This window comes from Amphiura filiformis, chromosome 8 (genome assembly GCF_039555335.1).
Source record: "Amphiura filiformis chromosome 8, Afil_fr2py, whole genome shotgun sequence".
Classification (NCBI taxonomy): Eukaryota; Metazoa; Echinodermata; class Ophiuroidea; order Amphilepidida; family Amphiuridae; genus Amphiura; species Amphiura filiformis.
Window position 1 is genome coordinate 17396628 of NC_092635.1, and position 21808 is coordinate 17418435.

The 21808-nt window shown below is 36.3% G+C and overlaps 3 protein-coding genes across 3 annotated transcripts; 2 read left to right on the top strand and 1 right to left on the bottom strand.

Moving 5' to 3' along the window:
- The first annotated feature begins 1817 nt into the window (after positions 1-1817).
- Positions 1818-8369, top strand: LOC140159441 (gamma-butyrobetaine dioxygenase-like). Its single transcript, XM_072182918.1, has 5 exons — positions 1818-2356; positions 4118-4223; positions 4648-4865; positions 5414-5583; positions 7207-8369. The coding sequence occupies exons 1-5, from the start codon at positions 1818-1820 to the stop codon at positions 7371-7373; spliced, it is 1200 nt and encodes a 399-aa protein (XP_072039019.1). The 3' UTR covers positions 7374-8369.
- Positions 8369-14407, bottom strand: LOC140158713 (UPF0235 protein C15orf40 homolog). Its single transcript, XM_072181903.1, has 4 exons — positions 14168-14407; positions 12192-12300; positions 10835-10962; positions 8369-10295 (listed from the first exon to the last, which is right to left on the bottom strand). Exons 1-4 carry the CDS (start codon positions 14282-14284, stop codon positions 10194-10196), a joined length of 456 nt encoding a protein of 151 aa, XP_072038004.1. The 5' UTR covers positions 14285-14407; the 3' UTR covers positions 8369-10193.
- Positions 14408-14593: 186 nt separating this feature from the next.
- Positions 14594-21582, top strand: LOC140158714 (nuclear receptor 2C2-associated protein-like). Its single transcript, XM_072181904.1, has 4 exons — positions 14594-14660; positions 17082-17172; positions 19264-19440; positions 19718-21582. Exons 1-4 carry the CDS (start codon positions 14617-14619, stop codon positions 19835-19837), a joined length of 432 nt encoding a protein of 143 aa, XP_072038005.1. The 5' UTR covers positions 14594-14616; the 3' UTR covers positions 19838-21582.
- Positions 21583-21808: the final 226 nt, after the last annotated feature.

Consider the following 21808-nt stretch of genomic DNA (forward strand, 5'->3'; position numbering starts at 1 on the left):
AAATGATGAGTATCTCCCGTAATTGATTTAGTCTAAAGAAGCCAGATTTGGTTCCTTGCATTTGAATATACGTGTTCAATGGATATGATAGTCGTTAGCTAGCGTCTTGAGAAAGAAGCGTGCGTCTTGAACTCAAAAACTGAAAAATATTCTGATGTGCCGAACTATAGTGCAGCGTAGGCTAGCTGCACTCACTCGTGCAAGCAGTCTAAAAGCATATGACCATTGACCTAATAATGGCGTAAACATGCTCACTCACACACAGCGAGGTCAAATACCAGACTATTGTCAGTAGCCTTAGTCGGAGTCACTCGGCTCATTATGCGTTTCAAAGGTCGGAACAAAATGGCCATGCGTGGCTGTGGATGCAACCTACCATGGCGATTTCTGCCATGAATATATCGGGGCGATGACACTGTGCGAGGTCCTAAATCTGCATTTTTGCCGAAATTGAGATTTTGATACCAAAATAATCCTGAGAAACTGAACATTTTGGCCAAAAGGTCCTTGATTTTTGTTTTAAAACCTTGGACTGTCCATGTTGATACCACATCGGTATCAAAGTTGGACAAAATGACAATGACACAAAAAATCACACAAAATGAAAAATGCCACCATTTGCATATAGTGGCACAATGTGTATATTTTGCAATAGAGTTATGTATGCAGGGCATCTTGACTGCTCAGAGGCCAAGGTCCAATCTGCACCTTTTTCGGAAATGACAGGGTTTTTTGATAATCAATATGGGCGGGTTACTCAAACACTAGAGATAATAAATTATTCGTATTTTTTTTTTGAAATCTGCACGATTTCAGCTTTATATCCATACCAAATTTACCAAACATTTCAGGAATTGACACAACCTTTATCTCAAAATGCCTTGCTGCATCTCGGTGTGTATGCATGACCATGGAAGGTATGATAACACCTTTTGATTCAGTGCCAAATTCATAGACATAAGGGACGCACCATTAGATATCAAGGGGCTGGGTACTTGGGGTCGTGAAGCAATTTAATTTTAACACCTTCAGACCTTGGTGAAGCAGATCCTTTTTTTTTTACTCATCAGTGAGACATTTTTTTTAATCCGAAGGTTTTTTATTTTCAACAATTTGTTTTTGGATTTTGTTAAACAAATTTTGCTTAATACATTGGGATTATTTGCCCAACTGCTCCAATATAAATATGCATTGCTGTAAAATATGTTCTTTTAAAGTAATAATATCATAAATATGTGTGTCAAATTTACCCCTACCCCAGAATGTGTCCCACTTACTCCAAAGTGTTGGGGGTAAGTGGGACAATTGTGGGATAGGCTTTTACGACGGGAATTCATAACAATTAGTAGGTTTTTAGCGGGTTCGCCGTTAAGTGGGACAGTTGAGTCGTTATTGGCCCCGCCCTTCTGTACTCAATTGGAGTACCGCCCCAAAACAAATACAAGACATTGTCCTGGGATTATACTTGAATTATAAAACGTAAGTCAAATCTTTATTCACTTACATGAGTTTTATATCCAATAATATCATTAAGTGTCTCACTTACACCATGCACCATCTTCTTTTCTAGATTTCTTTTTGACATTGCCGGGGTTGATGAAAATCTAGAGTGAGTAGTAGAGTGAATTAAGCTAGTTTTCGCTCACAATTAACCTGAAAAAACTACTCACCCCCCCCCCCTTGATATCTAGATTTAACAGTGTGTCCCTAATAGTTCAAAGTGCACACTTAAGCTTGAAATACAGAATATCATTCATGATCCCCGGGCCATGATCTAGCTCTTTCGAGTTTTGTCTTTATCTGGAGAGGAACAAAAAATGGCCGCAGTACTTGCTTCCATCGCCCGCAATGAAGCCAACCGTATGTACCATATTGAGCTAAGTGACAAATCTGTGCTTAGATTTCCATACGTATGGCTTCGAGATAATTGTCGGTGCGCTGATTGCTTCGATCTGAGTTCTAGATACAGGACCTGCCGTGTGATTAAACTCGATGCTGACATTGTACCAGTATCGGAGGAGATCGCCAATGACGGGAAAACGCTGCAAATAAAATGGCCTGGACTGCATACTAGTTGTTATCCAGTGTCTTGGTTGGTGCAGATGAGGTTCTCCGAAAGCGCTCCAGAGTGGATTGACCCGTATAGATACCCTAAACATCTATGGGGAGCCGAGATGAAAGATAAGATTCCAACCTTCCAATATGATGATATTATGAATTCTGACCAGACCTTGTATGATTGGTTGCAAGCAGTGGTAACTTACGGGTTGTCAGTCATCAAGAAAGCACCTACTGAATGCAATACCATCGACAAGCTGGGCAATAGGGTGTTCTTCCTCAAACAAACACATTATGGGTAGGTAACCTGAGTACTTGATCATCTTCATGATCATTAGCTTAATCTAAAATCCCGGGTCTAAAATGTGCCATGGCATTATTTAATTTAGCAAAATATGATGACAACAACAACAACAACAACAACAACAGCAACAACAACAGCAACAACAACAACATAGTTAACTTGTCCCTGTTCCGGGGCCCGTGTGGAGCCCCTGGGATACCTCCAGTGCAATTGATCTTGATCAGGTTAATTGGAAGCCACTTTCGTATAGGCATCAATATAACATCTCAATTTGGATTTTCAAAATTTTAAACCACTTTGCACCTCCTTACCTTACTGTATCAACTTTTTCAAATAAAAAATACAATTTTCGGCCAAGTGGAAATAACATCATTATTCACACAACCTCGTACAAAAAATAAGCTTATCATACAGAGGTGCAATCTTTTGGAATAACCTTGATAACAATGTCAGAAATTCTCCCAATTTAAATATTTTCACAAATAAGTTGAAGGTTTTGCTCTGATTTATTGTATATTAGTTTTCATTTAAAACTTAGCTTCTTTTTCAATTTCTTTATTTATGAAATGTAAATATTTAAAGGCCCATTCAGTGATTTGCTCATCCGGATGATCGTAAAAATCATCAAAATTCAGATTTTGGTATACCTTTGTTATTGTCATACGCGGTCATTCAATAAGTTCTACCTCCTCTAACTTTAGTTCTGTAAATGGTAGCTTCTTCAAACTCACCACGATTACACATTGTAATCTCACCTACAAATGAGAGCAAATAAACTCCTCAACAAAAGTTTGGAAAGATTTTTCAAGCACCTGTATCTCAAATTATTTGTGTCCCCTTTGCAATGACACCCCATTTGAAACAATAACATTTTTCACGGCTGAGTACACGCCTTGTGAATGTAGCGGGGTCTCAAACAGAATTTACCAAATTCAAACAACGCTAGCCACTAACCTCAATAACTGGTGGAAAACCACAGGCAGCCCCCAGGAGGCAGCCACAATAGTCAGGCACCTTCCCTCATGCTGCTCACCGACCTGGTTACACGTTACTGTGGCATGGCATTCCATTCTTCAACAAGGATTCGTCGCAGGTCATTCAATGTGGTTGCAAATGGGCTTCTCTGGCACGTACAGCACGATCAACTACTGGATCAAGCTAGTCCCACAATTATTTAATCGGGTTGAGGTCTGGCCCCCGGGTCTGCCTGCTGATTGCAGGCCATTTTGGCTCTACTCCCATATTCTGTAGGTAGTCGAGGGGGGGGGGGGGCAAAATTTGGTCCCACTGATTTGCTGCTAAAACGCAAACAATTGGCAATTTCAATCAAATTTAGGACAATCCAAATTGAGGACAATTACAATGTGTCCTAAAAGCTCCTAAAATCGGGCCAAAGGAAGCTGCATATTGCACTAGAGCCTACCTCCCACTCCTTCAATTATGAAATACACGTGATGTCATAAGGTCTCTTCCTTCGGACGACCTAAAATGGGGAGGGTGGGGGGGGGGGGGGCAAATAATTAAGAAAGGTGGAAGGGTCAAAACGTCGAAAGCTTTTAACTTTCCCAACCCGGCTCCCCACCAAACATGCCAAAGTATTTATCATATTTTCCGGGCATTTTTTCATTTGATGAACACTCCTAACTTGTTCAAAAATAATCGTGCGAGTTATCATTTCCTCGAGTAAATGGTCAAGTTAGTGTTTGATTAATAGTATGTATTATACCATATTTGCTTTGTTTTTGTTACTTTCAGCAAGGTATCTCAGCTGGTCTGCCTGGCTGACAATACCAATCTTGGATTCACAACACGAGATCTTGCTCTCCACGTGGATCTACCGTATCTGGAACATTCACCAGGAGTAGGTTCGAGTTATCCTAAGTATTAACCGATCTATTCAAGAATATAAACGTAAAGGGTTGCTATTCGAAATGTAGAATAATGAATAATAGTAAAAACATAAAGTGATTTTCTAAGTTAATAATTCGTTCTGATTGCCGCACATTGCCTATACTAGCACCCAATTAGAAACTGTCCGTATTGTATTATTCTGTCAAAACCTTGTCTACAGAGAGCGACTTTATCTACTTTTCAGTTTTTATATTATATTGAGTCGTTTTTGCCTTGGTCGCTACTCGCGTAAAGCACTGAGTTCAAGTGTTAGATAGGAACGGTTTATAATTTCCGTTATTCGGCAGTATGAAAAATTACACGACATTATGCGTAAGATATACTTTTTATATGCACCAGACTCTAACGCAATTTGAAACTTGGTCAATATACAGATTGAAATTCTTCACTGCGTCCAGCAGAGTGAAGTGGGTGGTGACAACCAATACACAGATGTCTTCAACTGCGCTGAAAAACTGCAACAAAGCCACCCAGAATACTACAAAATCCTGACGACAACATTGGTTGATTTCAGGGACTGGGGTGTGCCGAAAGAAAAAGTAACCCACAACTATGATGACCATCACCTCAAATACAGAAAACCTATTCTTGAGTAAGTAAAACTAGGAAACTAAATCACCAAGCACTTATGCAGTGGCGTAGTGCGAGTCATCCTATTTGGCACCGATCGTGATGGCGGGGGTTCGGCAATTTTCCTATGGGATTTTCTAAAATTTTCAAATCGATGGGGCCACGTGCCACAACGCCACTGCACTTATAAACAAATAATATACCGCTCATGCGAATTGTTGCTCCCCTTCAGAGTGTCTGGTTTGTTACCTTGCTCATAAATATTGTCTCCCACATGAAAACCCGCAACATGGATTTGCAGGGCTCTGGATTTCACCTTCCAAATGAAACCATTCAAGAGGGGTCAGAAACAAAGCCGCTCTTATGCATAATCATGATAATGACTCTTGTCTTTTGATAGTGGCATTCAGAGAGAGAAGATTGGGATAAAGTAGACATTATTTGTAGAAACTTTGTGATTCTAACATGTCTAAAAGAATTCTGAAGCTCTGCAAACAACATTTCTGCAATTTCTGGTTTGCCGTGTAATATTATTAAGCATGATGTCGATCTGCTTTCGATCCTTTCCAGATTGACGCGAGACGGCAAGCAGTTGAAGAATATTAACTACAGTGATGCATTAAGAGCTCCTTACTTCAGAATTCCAGTAGATGAAGTTCATGGATGGTACAAGGCTTATACAGCATTGAATGCTCTTATGTACAGCCCAGAAAACATGATAAATGTGAAGCTGAATTCTGGTAAGTGGGGAAAATGCCCGGGGGGGCACTCCCTATCTGAAATGGCAGGGATGTGCCTCGGCCATGTTAAAAGTAGGGGGCATTCAGGTCAAATGTACAATTACAAAAATATGGGGTCATTCAGTACACAACCTGAATAAAAATGGGGTCATTCGGTATGAAACTTTGAAAAAGGATGGTCATTGGGGTAACAAAAAGTAAAATGGGAGTCATTGAGTACAGGATTGCCAAAAGAGTATCATTAAGTACACATAAATCAGTGCCAAACTGCGTAAAAACAACTTGGCCACCTTGGAAATGTGAAAAATCTCATTATTTCTGGAGGAGAACACAAATACCACCTAAATTTGGGAATTAAAAGGGGGCTCATTGGGTATAGTAGGAAATAGAAAAAGGGGGTCATTGAGTACATGGATTTTTTTAAAGGGGGTCATTGGGTAATAGGTAGGACCATAACACAAAAGGGGGTCATTGGGTACAAGCCGGTTTGAAAAAGGGGGGCATTCCCGAGGCACATGATGCGTATCCACTATGGAAGTGCCACCCCCCCCCCCGGGGAAAATGGTCCCAATGAATTCAATTTTCACAAGCGATAAAAAAAGGTGAGTTTACACACACTACTTGAACCTGCTCAAAGGCTTCACTGTTTATCGTGCTACATTGTGCATGTGGAGACACTATCCCACCAGAGGTTCAGTGGTTTCTTTGTTACGGATCAAAATCCAACAGGCAAGCAACACCACCAGATAAGAGGATATTTTTCCTCGCTATGAAACAAAGAACACTCAGATGCGAACAATCTCACCAGAGGCTTAGTTCTTTTCCTTACTGAAGATCAAAATCATCAGCCCGAGTGACCATGCATGCAGGATCCATTTTCTAACTTCAGATAACAAACAACAGTTTTCCACGCAACGTACAGAAAAATTAAAGTTCAAACATAAGTGTACGGTATGGTATGAAAAGAAGTCACATTATTTGCATCTATAATACCAAAAACCCTTCCCAGCTATCCTGCACATAATTACAGTATTATAGGGAATGATATGGGAGTAAGGTTTGATGCTATCATGGTGCAAATGATTTGGCTTCTTTCCATAACTCTTCATAACATTTTTTTCGTAAACTATGGAATCAACTTGTTACAACAGGAGAATAACAAGACTTTTTTGTTCTTGATGGCACATACGCTTTGTTCTTACACACACCTTTGGTTCAACAAAATACCACAACACACACACAAAAGAAACATTAACAACATAAATATCTGTGGAAGAAAATTACATTTTTTTCAAGAATAGCAAACATTTTACCTAATATCTGAATAAATGGCCAAAATGAACATATTTTCCCCCTGTTAACTTTATTAGACTAAGACATAGGGAGGTTTCAGAAAAGGGCAGATACGCAGAGGTTATGAATTTGCTTTTGAAAAATGACAATAACTTAGTCTGATCCTGCATTTTTTAGGATCATACTTGCTATCAACAGCATGCAACTGTGTGATATCAAAATTGCAATTGCATATATTATAGGCTATATATATAATATATATTGCAGGAGTTAAATTTATTGATATGATTGCTTTTATTAACTTGAGTCATTATTTGTATTTGATCGCAGGTGAGATTGCCTGTATCGACAACCAACGTCTTGTCCATGGACGCACGGCTTACAAGATGTCGGAAGTTGGCAAAAGTAGACACATGGCATTGGGATACATCGACTGGGACCAGGCAACTTCAAGGATGCGAGTTATCAGGGAGAGACAAGGAGAAGATCCCATCTAATGGGTTGCAAGAGAGACTGTTTAAGTAAACTGTTTGTGGAAGGAAATTACATTATTTATTAAATCAAATTAATAATTATCATTAAACAATGTCACCCAACTTAATGTATTACTTCGAAAGTGTCAGTATATGTCGTATAGCGCAATATTTTAAACTATGATCTGAACACGGTTTTTATTAAAAACAGAAGACAGTGAATTAAAAAGTCCACAACACCATCTGAATTAATAATAGTGGAAGAATTAGATCATGTGAAACCAATCTTAATAATTGTGACTAATAGTAGTCATCTTTATTTGCGTAAGTAAATTTACATTTTAAAAAACATACAAGATCTGGATGATGCAATATTCATTATACGCATTAATGTGTCTGACACAAACATATTAAAATAATAATTCTAACAAGTACAATTTAATGTAGAAGCAAAATATGTAAGTATTTAAGGTGTATAAATAACTACCATATTATTTGTCTCATAAGCAATACCAACAAATACCAGCAAATACCAGATTCAAAATGTATATACATTTTATTGCATAATAATATTCAAATAATAAAACTATGATAGTAACTAACATGTCTCTGCAATCCTACAATAATTATTATGTGTAGTTCATTTAATAAGAGATTTAATGAAGTGACCTGATATAATATTTGGAAAATAGAATTCTTTAAAATTGACGAATAACATAAACTGCTGTCCCTTTCAAGCATTCATGTGAAAAGAACACATAAATGTTTCTTGTTATGGGACTAATTCATATCAAATGAGAGATCAAATTTTTCTCATTAACATACTGAAATTAGGAGTTCCAAATTGGTGTATTTCAAAAGATATCATCAAAAAATTGTTGAATTGGTGTCAAACGTGGTATACCACAGTTAAGACTAATTCAACAGTTTTTTGATGTTTTCTTCGGAAATATACCGGTTCGGAACACCTATTTCAATGTTAATGAAAAAACAAGAGCTTTCACCTGATACCAAAATCTACATGGGGGATGAGGCTGTCAATCAGGTTACCCACCTTTAACTATATTATCACAAGTTATAAGTCTCCGGCATGCGGCATCAAATTCTGCAAGTATGGCATGCCACCAGAATTTGAAATATAAACATATAAAATGTGACATTCCACATAGACCAACTCATGAACTTATAATTCCTATTGACATTGACTACCAAAACTCTTTTAAAATATAATCTGGAAGCAGATTCTATTCTTGCAAAATGAGCTTATAGATTTGTATAACCATCCAATTATGATTTGCAGCTGTGTGTTGTAATACTCAGTATTTATATTAAAATAGTGGTCAAGGTATAATTTATGTTGAAATATAGTATGGAATGCTTGAATTGCTTCATTATGCAACAGAAAAATGAAATTGTAAAACAAAGTAGGTTGCAAACTCTATCTGCAGATGGCATTGTATCAGCAGATAGCTGTTTTCTGTTGACAAGTCTTCAGTGAACAGCTCTTTTCAGAGCCACCAAACCATTTACATTAGCAGAGAGGCAAGGTCTGCATGTTCTCTGTTGGCAAGGGACAGTCTTCATGAATGGCTCTTTTCAGAGCCATCAGCTGGAAAGGGCAACCTACATGTCTCATTATTTGATACTTTGTCCTGAAGAAGTCAGAGCTGCTCCTGACGAAAGCTTGACAATTCTAAACTTGTTCGACAGCAAACCTGCTAAAAACTTACTAATTGTAACATATTGCGCATGATATTTTACAGTCATTTTATAAAAGGAAAAACATATTACATCACTTGTACTTTTTAACCCCATAAGAACTACCTGCCGATTGTCTAAAAAGAAGTTTTCATTATCAATTAGCCCAATCAGCAACATTGTTAGAATAATTTCACCATGCAAACAAATTGGGGTGAATTATTTGCAAAGCTCCATTCTGATTGGTGATTAAAGTGAAAATATCATGTTATTGATCAATCAGAGGCAATGTTAGATCAGCAGGTAGTGCTCATGGGGTTAATGTTTCGTGAGGGAAAACTAAATGTTGTTGTTGAACTGGCATATATCATAACCTAGGATGACATAATGTTTGTGTGCATATTGCTTTGTTACAGATGCGTTTGCTTGACTAATACATCATCCAATTTGTATTTTCTGTTTGTCAACATACAGAAATTACCCAGTAGCTAATGGGCAAGTTAGGGCACTGTAATACACAAACTTGTAAATTCAATGACCGATTCAACTGACATTTGGGAATTAAGTTTTAAAGGTGATGTTAGAATCATAAAATGCTGTTAATGCCCTTTAATTTCTACTTGTCCACAAAAGCCACTGGTGAATTTCCCCACCACAAACTATATCGTTAATAAGGCATGTCTGTTACTTTATTGTGCCACATGATGCAACTTCACACAATGCAGTGGCAGAGCTTGGTATCGCCAAAATGTCAAGAGCAAATATACTGTGATTTTGGAGATGTGCCATTGACCAAGCTAATCTACACTGCCAAGTTTCTGCATGTGTAGAATATTTAATCACTGATGATTCAACACAATCTTCCGTACAACCATATAAAATCGAATAGTGTTGCAAATAATTTGCCTGTGTCTCACGTACAGCTCTCCTGGCCAAGACATGACCATAGCATATAGGTTTCTGTCACCAATTATGATTCAACACAATTTTCTGTACAACCCTATATATTCAAATAGTGTTGAAAATAATTTGCTTGTAACACACAGCTCTCCTGGCCAAGACATGACCATATTATACAGGTTTCTGTCACCTGCTCTCTGGAACTGATAAATGTCCCAATGCCACATATTTTAGAAGAAACTCGCATCAAGTTTGATCCATTTCTACTCTCAGTTTACTCAGTAAATCTTCCACTGTCATGTTTTGATCTGATGAAATACAAATTGTCTTTAGACGAGATTTGGATCCCTGTGAAATGAAGAGAAAAGTAAAATAATAAGTTCAATTCTCTCCCATTATTCCCCCTTTAAATTTCTTTAAAATCTTACTACTACAATTTGCTCTTTAAATACAAGATCCTATGCCACTATTAGTGAAATACAGAAGGAAACAACTTTTTTAAAGATTACAAAACCAATAGAATTGTGGTAAAATGATTTTGAAACACACCAACTAGACCAGTGAGATTTCTGAGTTGTGAAGCTACAACACTGAATAAATCTGACTAGCAAGACGAATGAAACATCAGTTGGTGAGTTTTACCATCACTTCACCACTATTCTATTGGTTTTGTAATAATCTTGAATACCAGTACATGTATTCAGTACAGGCTGATTACTGAGCTTATCAAAGTATAGTTGAACAACAATCAAACTAAATGAAACTTGTTTACCATATTTTGCAATTTCACCACATTTCATTTCTTTTATTTCAGAAATCCAAATAAAACACCACCCATTGTCATGCATAGAATGTTGTAGTATGTACCCATATCAGTTTTCCTTTACCTTATCTAAAGTAACATCACTTTTCCTGAGGTTGAGCACTGAAGCCAAGTATTTGACAAGCTCCGTATTAGCTTCTCCTTCTTTAGGAGGTGCTGCAATCTGGACACCCACTGCATCACTTGAAACATCTGAAATCAAACATTGGTCAAAAAGATCATGATAATAAAAGAAACAAGAAAATCTTATGTTTTATTTACAATGACCAGTGTATGTCAATAGCATGGAGTCCACATCAAGATTTTGAGGTTGAGGTTCAATAAAGCTTATAGTATTTCAAGCACATGTAATATACACATGTTTGGTATACCTGGCTGCCATTTCTAAAACTGTCTTTATATTAAAAACCCAGGGGTGTACTTGGTTTACCCATGTTCGATCCAACAGTGTTTTTCTAAATTAGATCTGATGAGTACACAATCAATTTGTGCAACATGGATGAAGTATGAAGTATCAAATGGATAATTAATATCATCATTAAGTCCTTAACAAAATATGTTGGTGGAAAAAAACTTTTTAGCAAATTATTTCCAATTTGACCAAAGTCATTTTTACATTTAGGAAATATTCAACAAGAGCACCAATGGTGCATTGGCCTTGCCTGATTCAGCATTCACAAAAATGCATTATTTGCAGGTGACTGCAAACCATTACATGTATGTCACATGCCTCTGTTACGCAAGGAAATAAAGAATTACATACCAGTATCAAAGAAAGGGAAGAAAAAGGTCCAGGAAAAAAGTTTTGAAACAATTTACAATTTGCCCTCTACATGACCTTTGATCTTGGATTTATAACCGAGTTGTTTTATCATATCTCACACACCTTTAAATTGATTTCCAGCAAGTATGTGTATAATCATAGCCACTTCCTGCAATTTCACTAACAAAATGATCTATACTTCCTGGGGAAAAAAATCAATTTTGAATATTTGTGTAAATTGAACTCATTTAACCCTAAGATGACCCTTGACCTCAACACCCTTTGGTCACTGTAAGTCCCCTGCCCAATGATCATTGCCACCAAGTTTGAGTTCAGTAGCAGTGATACGTTTGAATAGCATCTATTACCAGTATATGAAACTTAAACCACATACACACCTATACACCATACATACATATGCTGCTATGGCCTTGTTTTGCAAATCAATAGACTTTCTCAACACCTACATTTATATGTAGCATCTGTCAGAGGCATTCATTTTGTCTGCCAGGAGCAAACTCCCCATCTACATTGCCGGGCAGACAGATGGCTAGCTAAGACACTGCATACAGGCAGAAATTGTGACTGCATAGACAAAACAAGGCATGTCACATTTAACAATCTTGAATGCTAACTATGCTACAAAGTAGAAACCTACCTGTGATACAATTCTGTTTTGCCCCTGGTTTAGCTTGGATGGTGATGGCTAAACTTCCATCTTTTTTCTTTGTGACAGGTCCAGCAGGAATATCTGGTGCTGCAGTTTCCTGAATCAAAATAGCAGTGTATTTAAATTAAATACCGTATTACATTTTGTTTTTAGCCTTCCAATGCATAACAGTAATGACACATACAAATAAGTAATGATACCGTAACCACCCAGGTATAAGCCCACCTTCGGCTAATATAAGCCCACCCTCTATTTTTCAAAACATTCTGGGAACAAGGGTGCACTCAGGTATAAGCCCAGTACTAAATTTTGGCCAAGTTCTTAAATCAAATCAATTTGCTCTCATATTTAAGAACAAATATAAAAAAATATCATAATTGATAATTAACATTCCACACTTACAATTTTAAGAAATTGACATAGAAGATTTAAAATTAATACTGGTACATTTTGCATATTTATACAAATGGGGGTGATTGTTCTTATTTTTAAATTCAAGCAGTAGCCCTTTCTCGGTTATAAGCCCCCCCCCCCCCCCCATTTTTGAAGTGAAATCTGCCATCTAGGGGGGTGGGCTTATACCCGAGTGGTTACGATAGTGGCCTGGATTGAGGAGAGACTTGACTCTTCGCTCAAATGAGGTATATATAATATGCTAGAACTAGAACTAGAACGTCATGAACGCATGTCAATGTACTTTTCGTTTGCAAATAAGGCCCTTCACAATTATAATTCTTAGTTTACTGTTTAAGATTTTAAAAGGCTTAGGCCAAATAAAAACAAATAACATGTATATTGTCTGGACTTTTTCCAAAATTGGTGAGGGTTGTCCTACATGGATCGAATCCATGGGTTCCTACAGTCACCCATAGAAAACAGGGTACTGAAAAGTAGTACAGCATATCCATATGGGCCAAGGGATGGTTTGTTTACATGGCAATCATTCCTTCAGAATAGGCAATACAGATTCCAAACATATAAAACTTACCTCATATCAGTTTTAGTTGCCCCTAATAACTCCAAATTGACATGACAATTAATTCTATTTGCTCAATTTCATACCAAAATCAAGGAAAACATGGTTTTGTTATTGCAAAATAACAAGAAAATCAGAAAGGTTATATCTGGTCATTTGCAATAGGCCACTTCAGGTAATCAATATTGGTACTTGAATTGCATGACTCAGTGACTTTCTGCTCATTGTAACTTGTAAGAGTGATAGTGTTGTAAACTTGATTGCATAACATTAAGATTGCCAACTGACATCCTTTGTACTATTTCCATGATTTGAGTTGTCTGTTGATGGTATTGGAACTGTCATGGATGTATTAAAACATTACACAAAATGTCAACAAAACATGCTACTGCAGAACTCTAATATGCCTGTGTGTGTGTGTCTGAGGGCCGATCTGAGGGCTGATGACACACATTCGATGGGTGTAGGGTTGTCCTTATTATTTGTTATTATGTTATTTTCTTACCATTCATTTCTGTGTAAATTTACAATTGCAAAGTGTTTGTCATGTCAACACATCAAAAAATCGGGGAGGCCCCATAACATTTTTGTTATTTCCCCAAAGCCCTACCCCTAGCTTGAAGAAAGTGCTTGCAATGTGTTAATAAATGATAACCAAGAACTTTTCATCACAACAATTTTACTTTAGAAACAAAGTACTTTTTAGAAACAGAGCTTTCTATGAAAAATCACAGTCATAGGACATAGGCCCCTCAGGTCTCTTTTGACCTTTCCTGTGATTATTTCACTCTCACATATTGTATTTTGATTATTTATATTATTCTATTATCGTTATAATTAGTCCTGCCAGCAAGACTTCAGTCTTTATTATAAACATAATGACATAATTTTATACGGTACGACGAGTTACAGTTACTGGAACTACGTTATAATATGATGAGTGAAAATCCCGGGTGTGAAAATGACATCATGTTGAGATTTTCCTCACCTTTGGCTTTGCCTTTGCTGGTGCTCCTTTCCCCTTTTTAGTCGCCTTTGGCATTTTCGATATCGTCCTGGGTCCACCTGAGAGGAAAATTTGGGTTCTACGGAGAAAAGAATTCATCTGAGCTCAATTTCCCTGATCTTCTGGCAATTTCACTGGACATGTTAAACATGATGTTTTATGTTTACATTTTCACTTCAATTTTCCTAATGGGCGACAGGCTCTCTGTACGTCAGTATTTTTTGACGTTTTGACTTTTCAACAACATGAAATGAAAAGGAACATTTTGTTGTGATGAATATTATTATAGTATTGTTTAAAACCTTATTACATTAAAAAGATGTATATTCTTTCTTTTGCAGGTGTTCAATTAATATAAAGCAAATTTCTTTATAGCAATATTTGAATTTTTATAGAACATATTTTTGTTGCGACTATTTTTCAATACAAAGATGGCGGCCTCCTGTATCGCAAAACATGGACCACCTAAGTGTCGGTAAGTGACTTTATTTGACCATAAATAGCTATAAATAGGCAACAGACTGCGCTTGTAACAGTTGCCTTAGTTATATTTAGGTGCCTTGTTTATTGTGAATACTTGGTAGGCCCCAGTTGTAGTTAAAAAAGGACCGTTCACAAACACGTCTTGTAAATACATGAATTAAACTTTAAAGTCATATTATAACATTTGCTGAGAAGAACGCCCTCAAAAAAAATTTTAATTCAGGTGTTTACACGATTGTAATGTACTTTAGTTAACAAAGATTCTCTGCAAAAATCAAGACTTTAGGTGCAGTACGGTAGTTTTGTCAAAATCCGTGATTTCATGATTTTGAATAAACCGCCGGAACCATCGTTTTATTCAGTGCCGTACTATTACGCTGACTTTCGTATTCGGCGAGGAGGACGATTTCGACCTCCTGGTTTGTTTACAAACAGAGAGGTAGACAAAAGACCGTTCCGCTTGTCCAAACACTCAAGTATCAGAAGGATGGTCCACAATAGCGTGATTCACGTAACATGAATAGGGATTAAAAAGCTGTCACGTAGAACCATGTGCTTCTATTGTCCAATTTGCCATCAAGATTTCATATGGAAACAGTTCAGACCCAGTACAGGATCATGTCAGAAATTAATATTTTGTTCTGGGTCTGATTATTCGGACTACGTTTTATTATTACGATAGAAATATTAGTCGAACGCGTATGTGTTGTTCATAGGCACAGTACTACGTACACGGCGTGCGGGACACACACACGCCAGAGGATCGTACTGTATTACAACCGCCGGAGTAACATGCATTGGCGCTAGTACCGTAGTAAATTCCAATTTACTTTGCTTTACCTCACTTGTTCGGCTCAAAATTAAAATGGGACATATCTGACAGTAAAAGCTAACATTTTATGGACAGTATTACTAATCTATTTTTAAAGAAATGTTATAATATTAATATGGCTTTAACAGGGGGTCTGAAGTGAATATCATATGAAGAGCTTATTTCCAAACCATGTTAAGTCCACAACCCCATGTGTCTCATTTACTTCAAAATCAATTGCCATTGCATTGTAGTATTTCTGTGATAAACTTCTAGAAGGCTAGAAGCACGCTCGTAATATCATTTAAATGCATTTAAAGTGTATTTTGGTCAATCATACATAATAATGCTATTCTAATTTAATTGTATTGATTTAATTGTTATTGCCTAAATGTATTGATATTTATTTATACCAATGACTCTTGTTTACATTTAATTTTATTACTTTGTTGAGCTGTTAGTATCACTTGTACATGTATTGATGTTGATGATTGATGAAAATAAAATATGAATGAATGAACTTGTGTGATACAATCACAATTACTTTGACAACTTTGACATTAGCAACAATGAGTTGTACCAGTATGAAAAGTGCGCCGTCGTGCAAAAGTCTAAATTTAGGGGGGCATTTCTCGATCCCCTGCAACCTACACCCCCTAGAACATTCAAATTCTCTACTCAGGGTTGTTTTTACTATTTTAGGGTGTAGATTTCAAATGTGATAAAATCAAACCCATATCTTACTTCTAAAGTTACAGGGCCCCCAAAATGGGAAAAATTTCATATGAACCATACTTTGGGGGCCTCTGCCTGGAAACTAAAAATACTTTTGCTGTCCTTTTTTTCAGAGTTGGTAGATAATATTAAGTACCGTACTGACTTAGTATATCTGAGTAAACCTGTCTGAGATCAATTAGCTACTCTGGGGCTGATCAAAAATGACAATTTATTATTTCAGTCATAACTTGACCCCCCTGAAAATCAATGTCACCCATTGAGCACCAACTTTTACTTCATGTTTTAGATTGGTCCAGATGAAGTCCTATGAAAGATTCCAGCTTGGTGCGAAAGCTCCTTCTTAGTTAAACAAGCCCACACAGCTGTAATACTAAGGTAGGCCTATAGGGATTTATGGATGTGTAGTCATTTTTACAAATCTGCAACTCCTACACGTTAGTGTTATGTATGTATGGTCTTGTTTGACCAAGAAGGAGCTTTAGCACCAAGCTAGAATCTGTCATATATGTAGGACTTCATCTGGGACCAGCCTGAAACATGCCATTTGGGATTATATGATTTGTAATTTGTAGTTTTTGCTGCAATTTGATTTTGCAGTTTTTGTTTTTTTGTGTGTGTTTTTATTTTTATTTTGACTTGGGAGGCATAGGGGAGAAACAGTTTGGGATACAAAATAATGTTAGCCTTACATGCAATCACAATGATCGAGTATCACTGACACAAGCCAGATAGACATAAAAGTGATTTGTGAAAATATTTCATGGCAGTATTTTTTCTGCCAAGCTATCATACAGCATGACCTCAAATGTAATTGAACTCAAAATGTTTTTTTTTTGTGGTTTTGACAACAAAATTTTTCCTCAGAGTGAGCTCTGTATTGAATCGAGATGTAAAGCAATTTGGCAAAAAGTACATGTTTGATGATAATGAAGAAACCTGTTGGAATTCCGATCAGGTAAGTTAAAAATTACAATTTGGAATGAAATGTTATCATGTAACAAAACTGATTCAAAGATTTTGGGTAATAAAGTGATTCCCTTAATATTTTGATGATATTCACCCTGAATTTTCAGCCCTAAATTATGGAGTACAAATGGCTTGAATGACTTGAATGTTTATATTTTGTAGTAGCTAACCAAGCAAACACAAAACATTTTTGCAAAAGGTTAGAAAAGGTTGCCAGAAAACATTTAAATGTTGGGTTATATAAAGGGTACAAAATGTTTTCATAACATTCAAACACATTTTTTATGAAAATTTTATACTGCAAAGTATTAAAAATGTAATTTTATTCAAATGTTGACCAAATGTTTGACAATCATTGGCAAACATATTTTACAATAACATTTTCACATTAAAAAAAATGTTGAAGTGTTTTTTCATACAAAACATTTAAAAACATTTTCATGGCCTTAATACAACCCAATATTGAATGTTATTAAAACTTTTTTACCAAAACCAATCCCCAGCCTATAACCTGTTTAAAACGTTTTAAAAACATGTTTGTGTTTTCTGGGAGGTCCTTGGAGTTGTATTAGATTTGAATGTTAAACGTGGCTTTATTTTTGCTGAACCATGAAATGGTCAGCCTATAGTAGTCTTTGTTACTTCCTTCCTTACTCCCTTACTCGGCAACCTTTTGGTCTGAAATGGACATATCTCTAAATGCCACGAAGGTATGACCCCATGAGTGGTGTCATATGAAAGAGGAAAACATAAAGAATATAATAAAAATATTTCCAAACGTCAGAGGTCATCCAGGGGTCACAGGGGTCAAAAAAGGTCATTTTAACCGAAAATGCTCAGATTGAGCTTAAATTTAAATGCAATGATCCTTATGACATTCTAAACATTTAAAAAATATTTTCAAATTTATTTAAGGGTTCATACCACTAAATCCGCGTGTGAAGCGGTTTCCGGTAAAAGTTTATCACAACTATAGTCCCAACTTTGCATAAAAAATGTGCAAAATCGGTACAATATTAACAATTTTAGTGTTGCAAATCGTGTTTTGCTAGAACTTGTGAATGTGATCTCTACTAATTTGAACAGAAAACGCGAAAATTTGAGTGATGTTTACGATGATGAGCGCATGAACACACGAGGTCAAAACGCGTTAGCAGTCAGACGTAAAGACGGAAAATCGGGTCTTTTTATATAGCGCTATTTTTCTCAAAAAGTAGACCTAAAATATGGTGTCATTTTCAGATATGTTATGCAGAATTTTGTTCTGATTAAAATGATATCAAATATATATTTCAAAGTAAGACGTAACTTGACTTATAGCCTAAAACGTGACCCCTGTTTTGCACGTAAAGTCTATAGGGGTCATAAAGGGGTCAAAGGTCAAGTTTTTAAAAATGCTCCAATTGAGCTGCAATTTATATGCAATGATCCTTATGACATTCTAAACATTTTAAAAACATTTTAAGGTCATTAAGGGGTCAAAGGTCAAGTTTTCCAAAATGCTCCGATTCAGCGAAATTTAAACGCAATGATCCTTATGACATTCTAAACATGTTGAAAATATTTTTAAATTCATTTAAGGTCATTAAGGGGCAATAAAGGGGTCAAAGGTCAAGTTTTCAAAATGCTTCAATTGAGCTGAAATTTAAATGCAATGATCCTTATGACATTCTTAACATGTTTTAAATATTTTAAAATTCATTTAAGGTCATTAAGGGGTCATACAGATGTCAAAATTCAAGTTTTCAAAATGCCAGCTTTCCACGACCAAGGTATATTAAAACGGCAATGAATCGGCCAGTCATACCTTCGTAGCATTTCGAGATTATGTCCATTACAGAGTCCGGGTGACAGTGGTATAGGCCTACCACAATATACTGCCGAAGCCACATGGTTCAGCTATGGTGCGGTTATCGCTCTAGTTTTTTTTATCATAACAGCAGTACAAGAATAATATTTTTGATTATTAAATTTAATTTACCAAATGAGATTTCAAATTAAAACTAAAAGTGAATAGAAAATGCATGTGTTTTAAATATCATATCATTCTTGAACATTGTCATGTACTTATTTACTTCAGGGGTCACCTCAGTGGATTTTACTAGAATTCCAATCTGCTGTGGAGCTACAAGAATTACAGATTCAATTTCAAGGTGGTTTTGTAGGCAAGGAATGCTGGATAGAAGGCTCTACGACAGATGCTAATGATTTACATAAAATATGTGACATCCATCCGAAAGATGACAACTCACTACAAATATCCTTTTTGAAAATCCTGTTTTATAGTGATGTACAGGGTTCACACCACTAAATGAGTGTCCCATTCTTTACTATGTAAAAAGGTATGGCCCCATACATAATAATAATCATATATTAATTTTGCCACAAGATTGAAAAAAAAAAGGAAAATCTAGCACATAAGAAAAAGAATGAGCAAGATGAAGTACAAAACAAAGAAGGAAATAATTATTTTTGAAATATAAGTTAATTTCCTTGTTGTAACTATATCTTGATCCTTAACTTTATGACTTCACAGTTTCGATATTCCAGGTGGACACACTGCAAAATTCATGCGACTTACGTTTGCTAGTAGTACCGATTTCTATGGACGAATCACTATTTATAAATTAGATGTTATAGAAACACAGAGGTGACACGTTATGGAACACAAAGCACACCTCAGGAACTTTTAGTGAAAAGCCTCAAGAGACTTTTTAGTGTAGCGGTTTAAAAATTAAAAATCAGTGAACCGGAAAAGTTGGTATATGTTGGATATTTAACAAAATATTTCAAGATTAAAGTCCCATTCAGTGATCCCAGCGAAAGTGTACAAAAATTCAAATTGTTTGTTAATTACTCAAGTGAAGGATAAGTCATTAAAATTGTCATTTTGTATTTTTGAAATGAAAAATTTGGCAAAAATTGGGCCCATTCAAATACATGTAGATATTTTTGTATGTACTGTCAGTATTACAAATTCATGTAAATGCCTAATTATTTCGTCTTAAACACACAGCTTTCAGCTGAACCACTAGCAGGCTATATATGTTAGCACATCTATGACAATAGCTGACAGTGAGAAAGGTACCAAAATCTGAATTTTGATGATTTTTACGATTGTCTGGATAAAGCAAATCACTGAGTGGGCCTTTAATGTTCAAATTACCCAGTCTTGATTTGTACAAGTTTTTGCATTCTAAGTAGTTTTATCACTACTTGAGACACAAATCTAAATTGCTGTTGCAAAACAAAGCAATGTGTGACATTGCAACTTTAAATAAACTTCAAATTTACATAAATCATTCATAAATGTGACCAAAATATGAAAGTGACCACCCAATATCTTATATATTAGCTTATATTCATATTAGACAATTTTGATGTTTTTCTTCTGCATTGCGTACCTAACAAGTCAATTAAATGATAATAATGTCTTTTAAGCTCTCTCAATATGCCAATGATGCAACCTTAATTCTCGATGGATCTTCCAAGTTATTATAGAACATGCAACAAATAATTGAATGATTTGAAAGATATGCCCAGTTGTCAAAAAAGACCTCAGCAATTTGGATCTAGGCTCAGATAAGTGCTAGAAAGAGAAAATATGCAAGAATTTGAAACTAAAATTGGCATTTTGAATTTCTTTTGATGGTGACATAGACATATTGGGAGTTACTTGTAGCTTCGTAATCAAAAGGTTGCGGGTTCGAGCCCCACCACGACCGGTGTGTTGCGTCCTTGAGCAAGATAGCTTAATTCCCAATTGCTTCACTCCACCCAGGTGTAAAATGGGGAGCTGCTGGGGGTAATCTAAGTCGCTGAGAGTACCTGCGCAGCAGTTGCGGACTTGGTGAAGCGGAAATGATTCTGATATATGTCCTAATATTAGGTCATGCCTAGCTGCAGCGCACTTTAAATCAAACAATTATTTATTTATTTAGTACAAACCTGCCTGATAAGGTGGATGTAATTTTAACAAAGCTTTGACATTAAAAAGTACTTGCAATAAAGTACATGATATTAATATATTTGAAACATCATGTTTCTCTTATATTTTTTTAAAAATTATTATTTGAAATTCTATTGTTGACAATGGCAAATGGAAAATGTCCTCCAAAATGTGTACGAAAAATCACTTCCGTCTCGCAAATACCCCCCCCCCCACAATTTTTTTGCAATGTCCAAGCTGAACTGGCACAAAATATAATCGGCCACCACTCACAGCTTATCAGCTACCGTACGGACACAATATCGCTTGCCCCCCCTCTCCGCCTACCAAAAATTATTTCCCCCTTGCGCCGCATTCTAAATTTTTGGGATCCCAATTTACAAACCTTAAATGGTCTAGATACATGTTGCGAGTGCAGCGAACAGGAAAATTTGCATATTTAAGCGTTTCCGTACCTAGTACTGTTTTCCTAAGCGTTTTTAGAGCGTTTTATTTAAAAGGCACCCCATGAATGTGTGCCAAAAATCACTTGCCCTCCCCCCCTCTCGGCTTGCCAAAAATTGCTTGCCCTCCCCCCCCCCTTTCGGCTCGCCAACAATTTCTTACCCCCTCCCCCCCGGCTCATAATTAGTGCACAGCTGCAGCCCCTAATATGAGAGGGAGGTGAAGAAAGTTT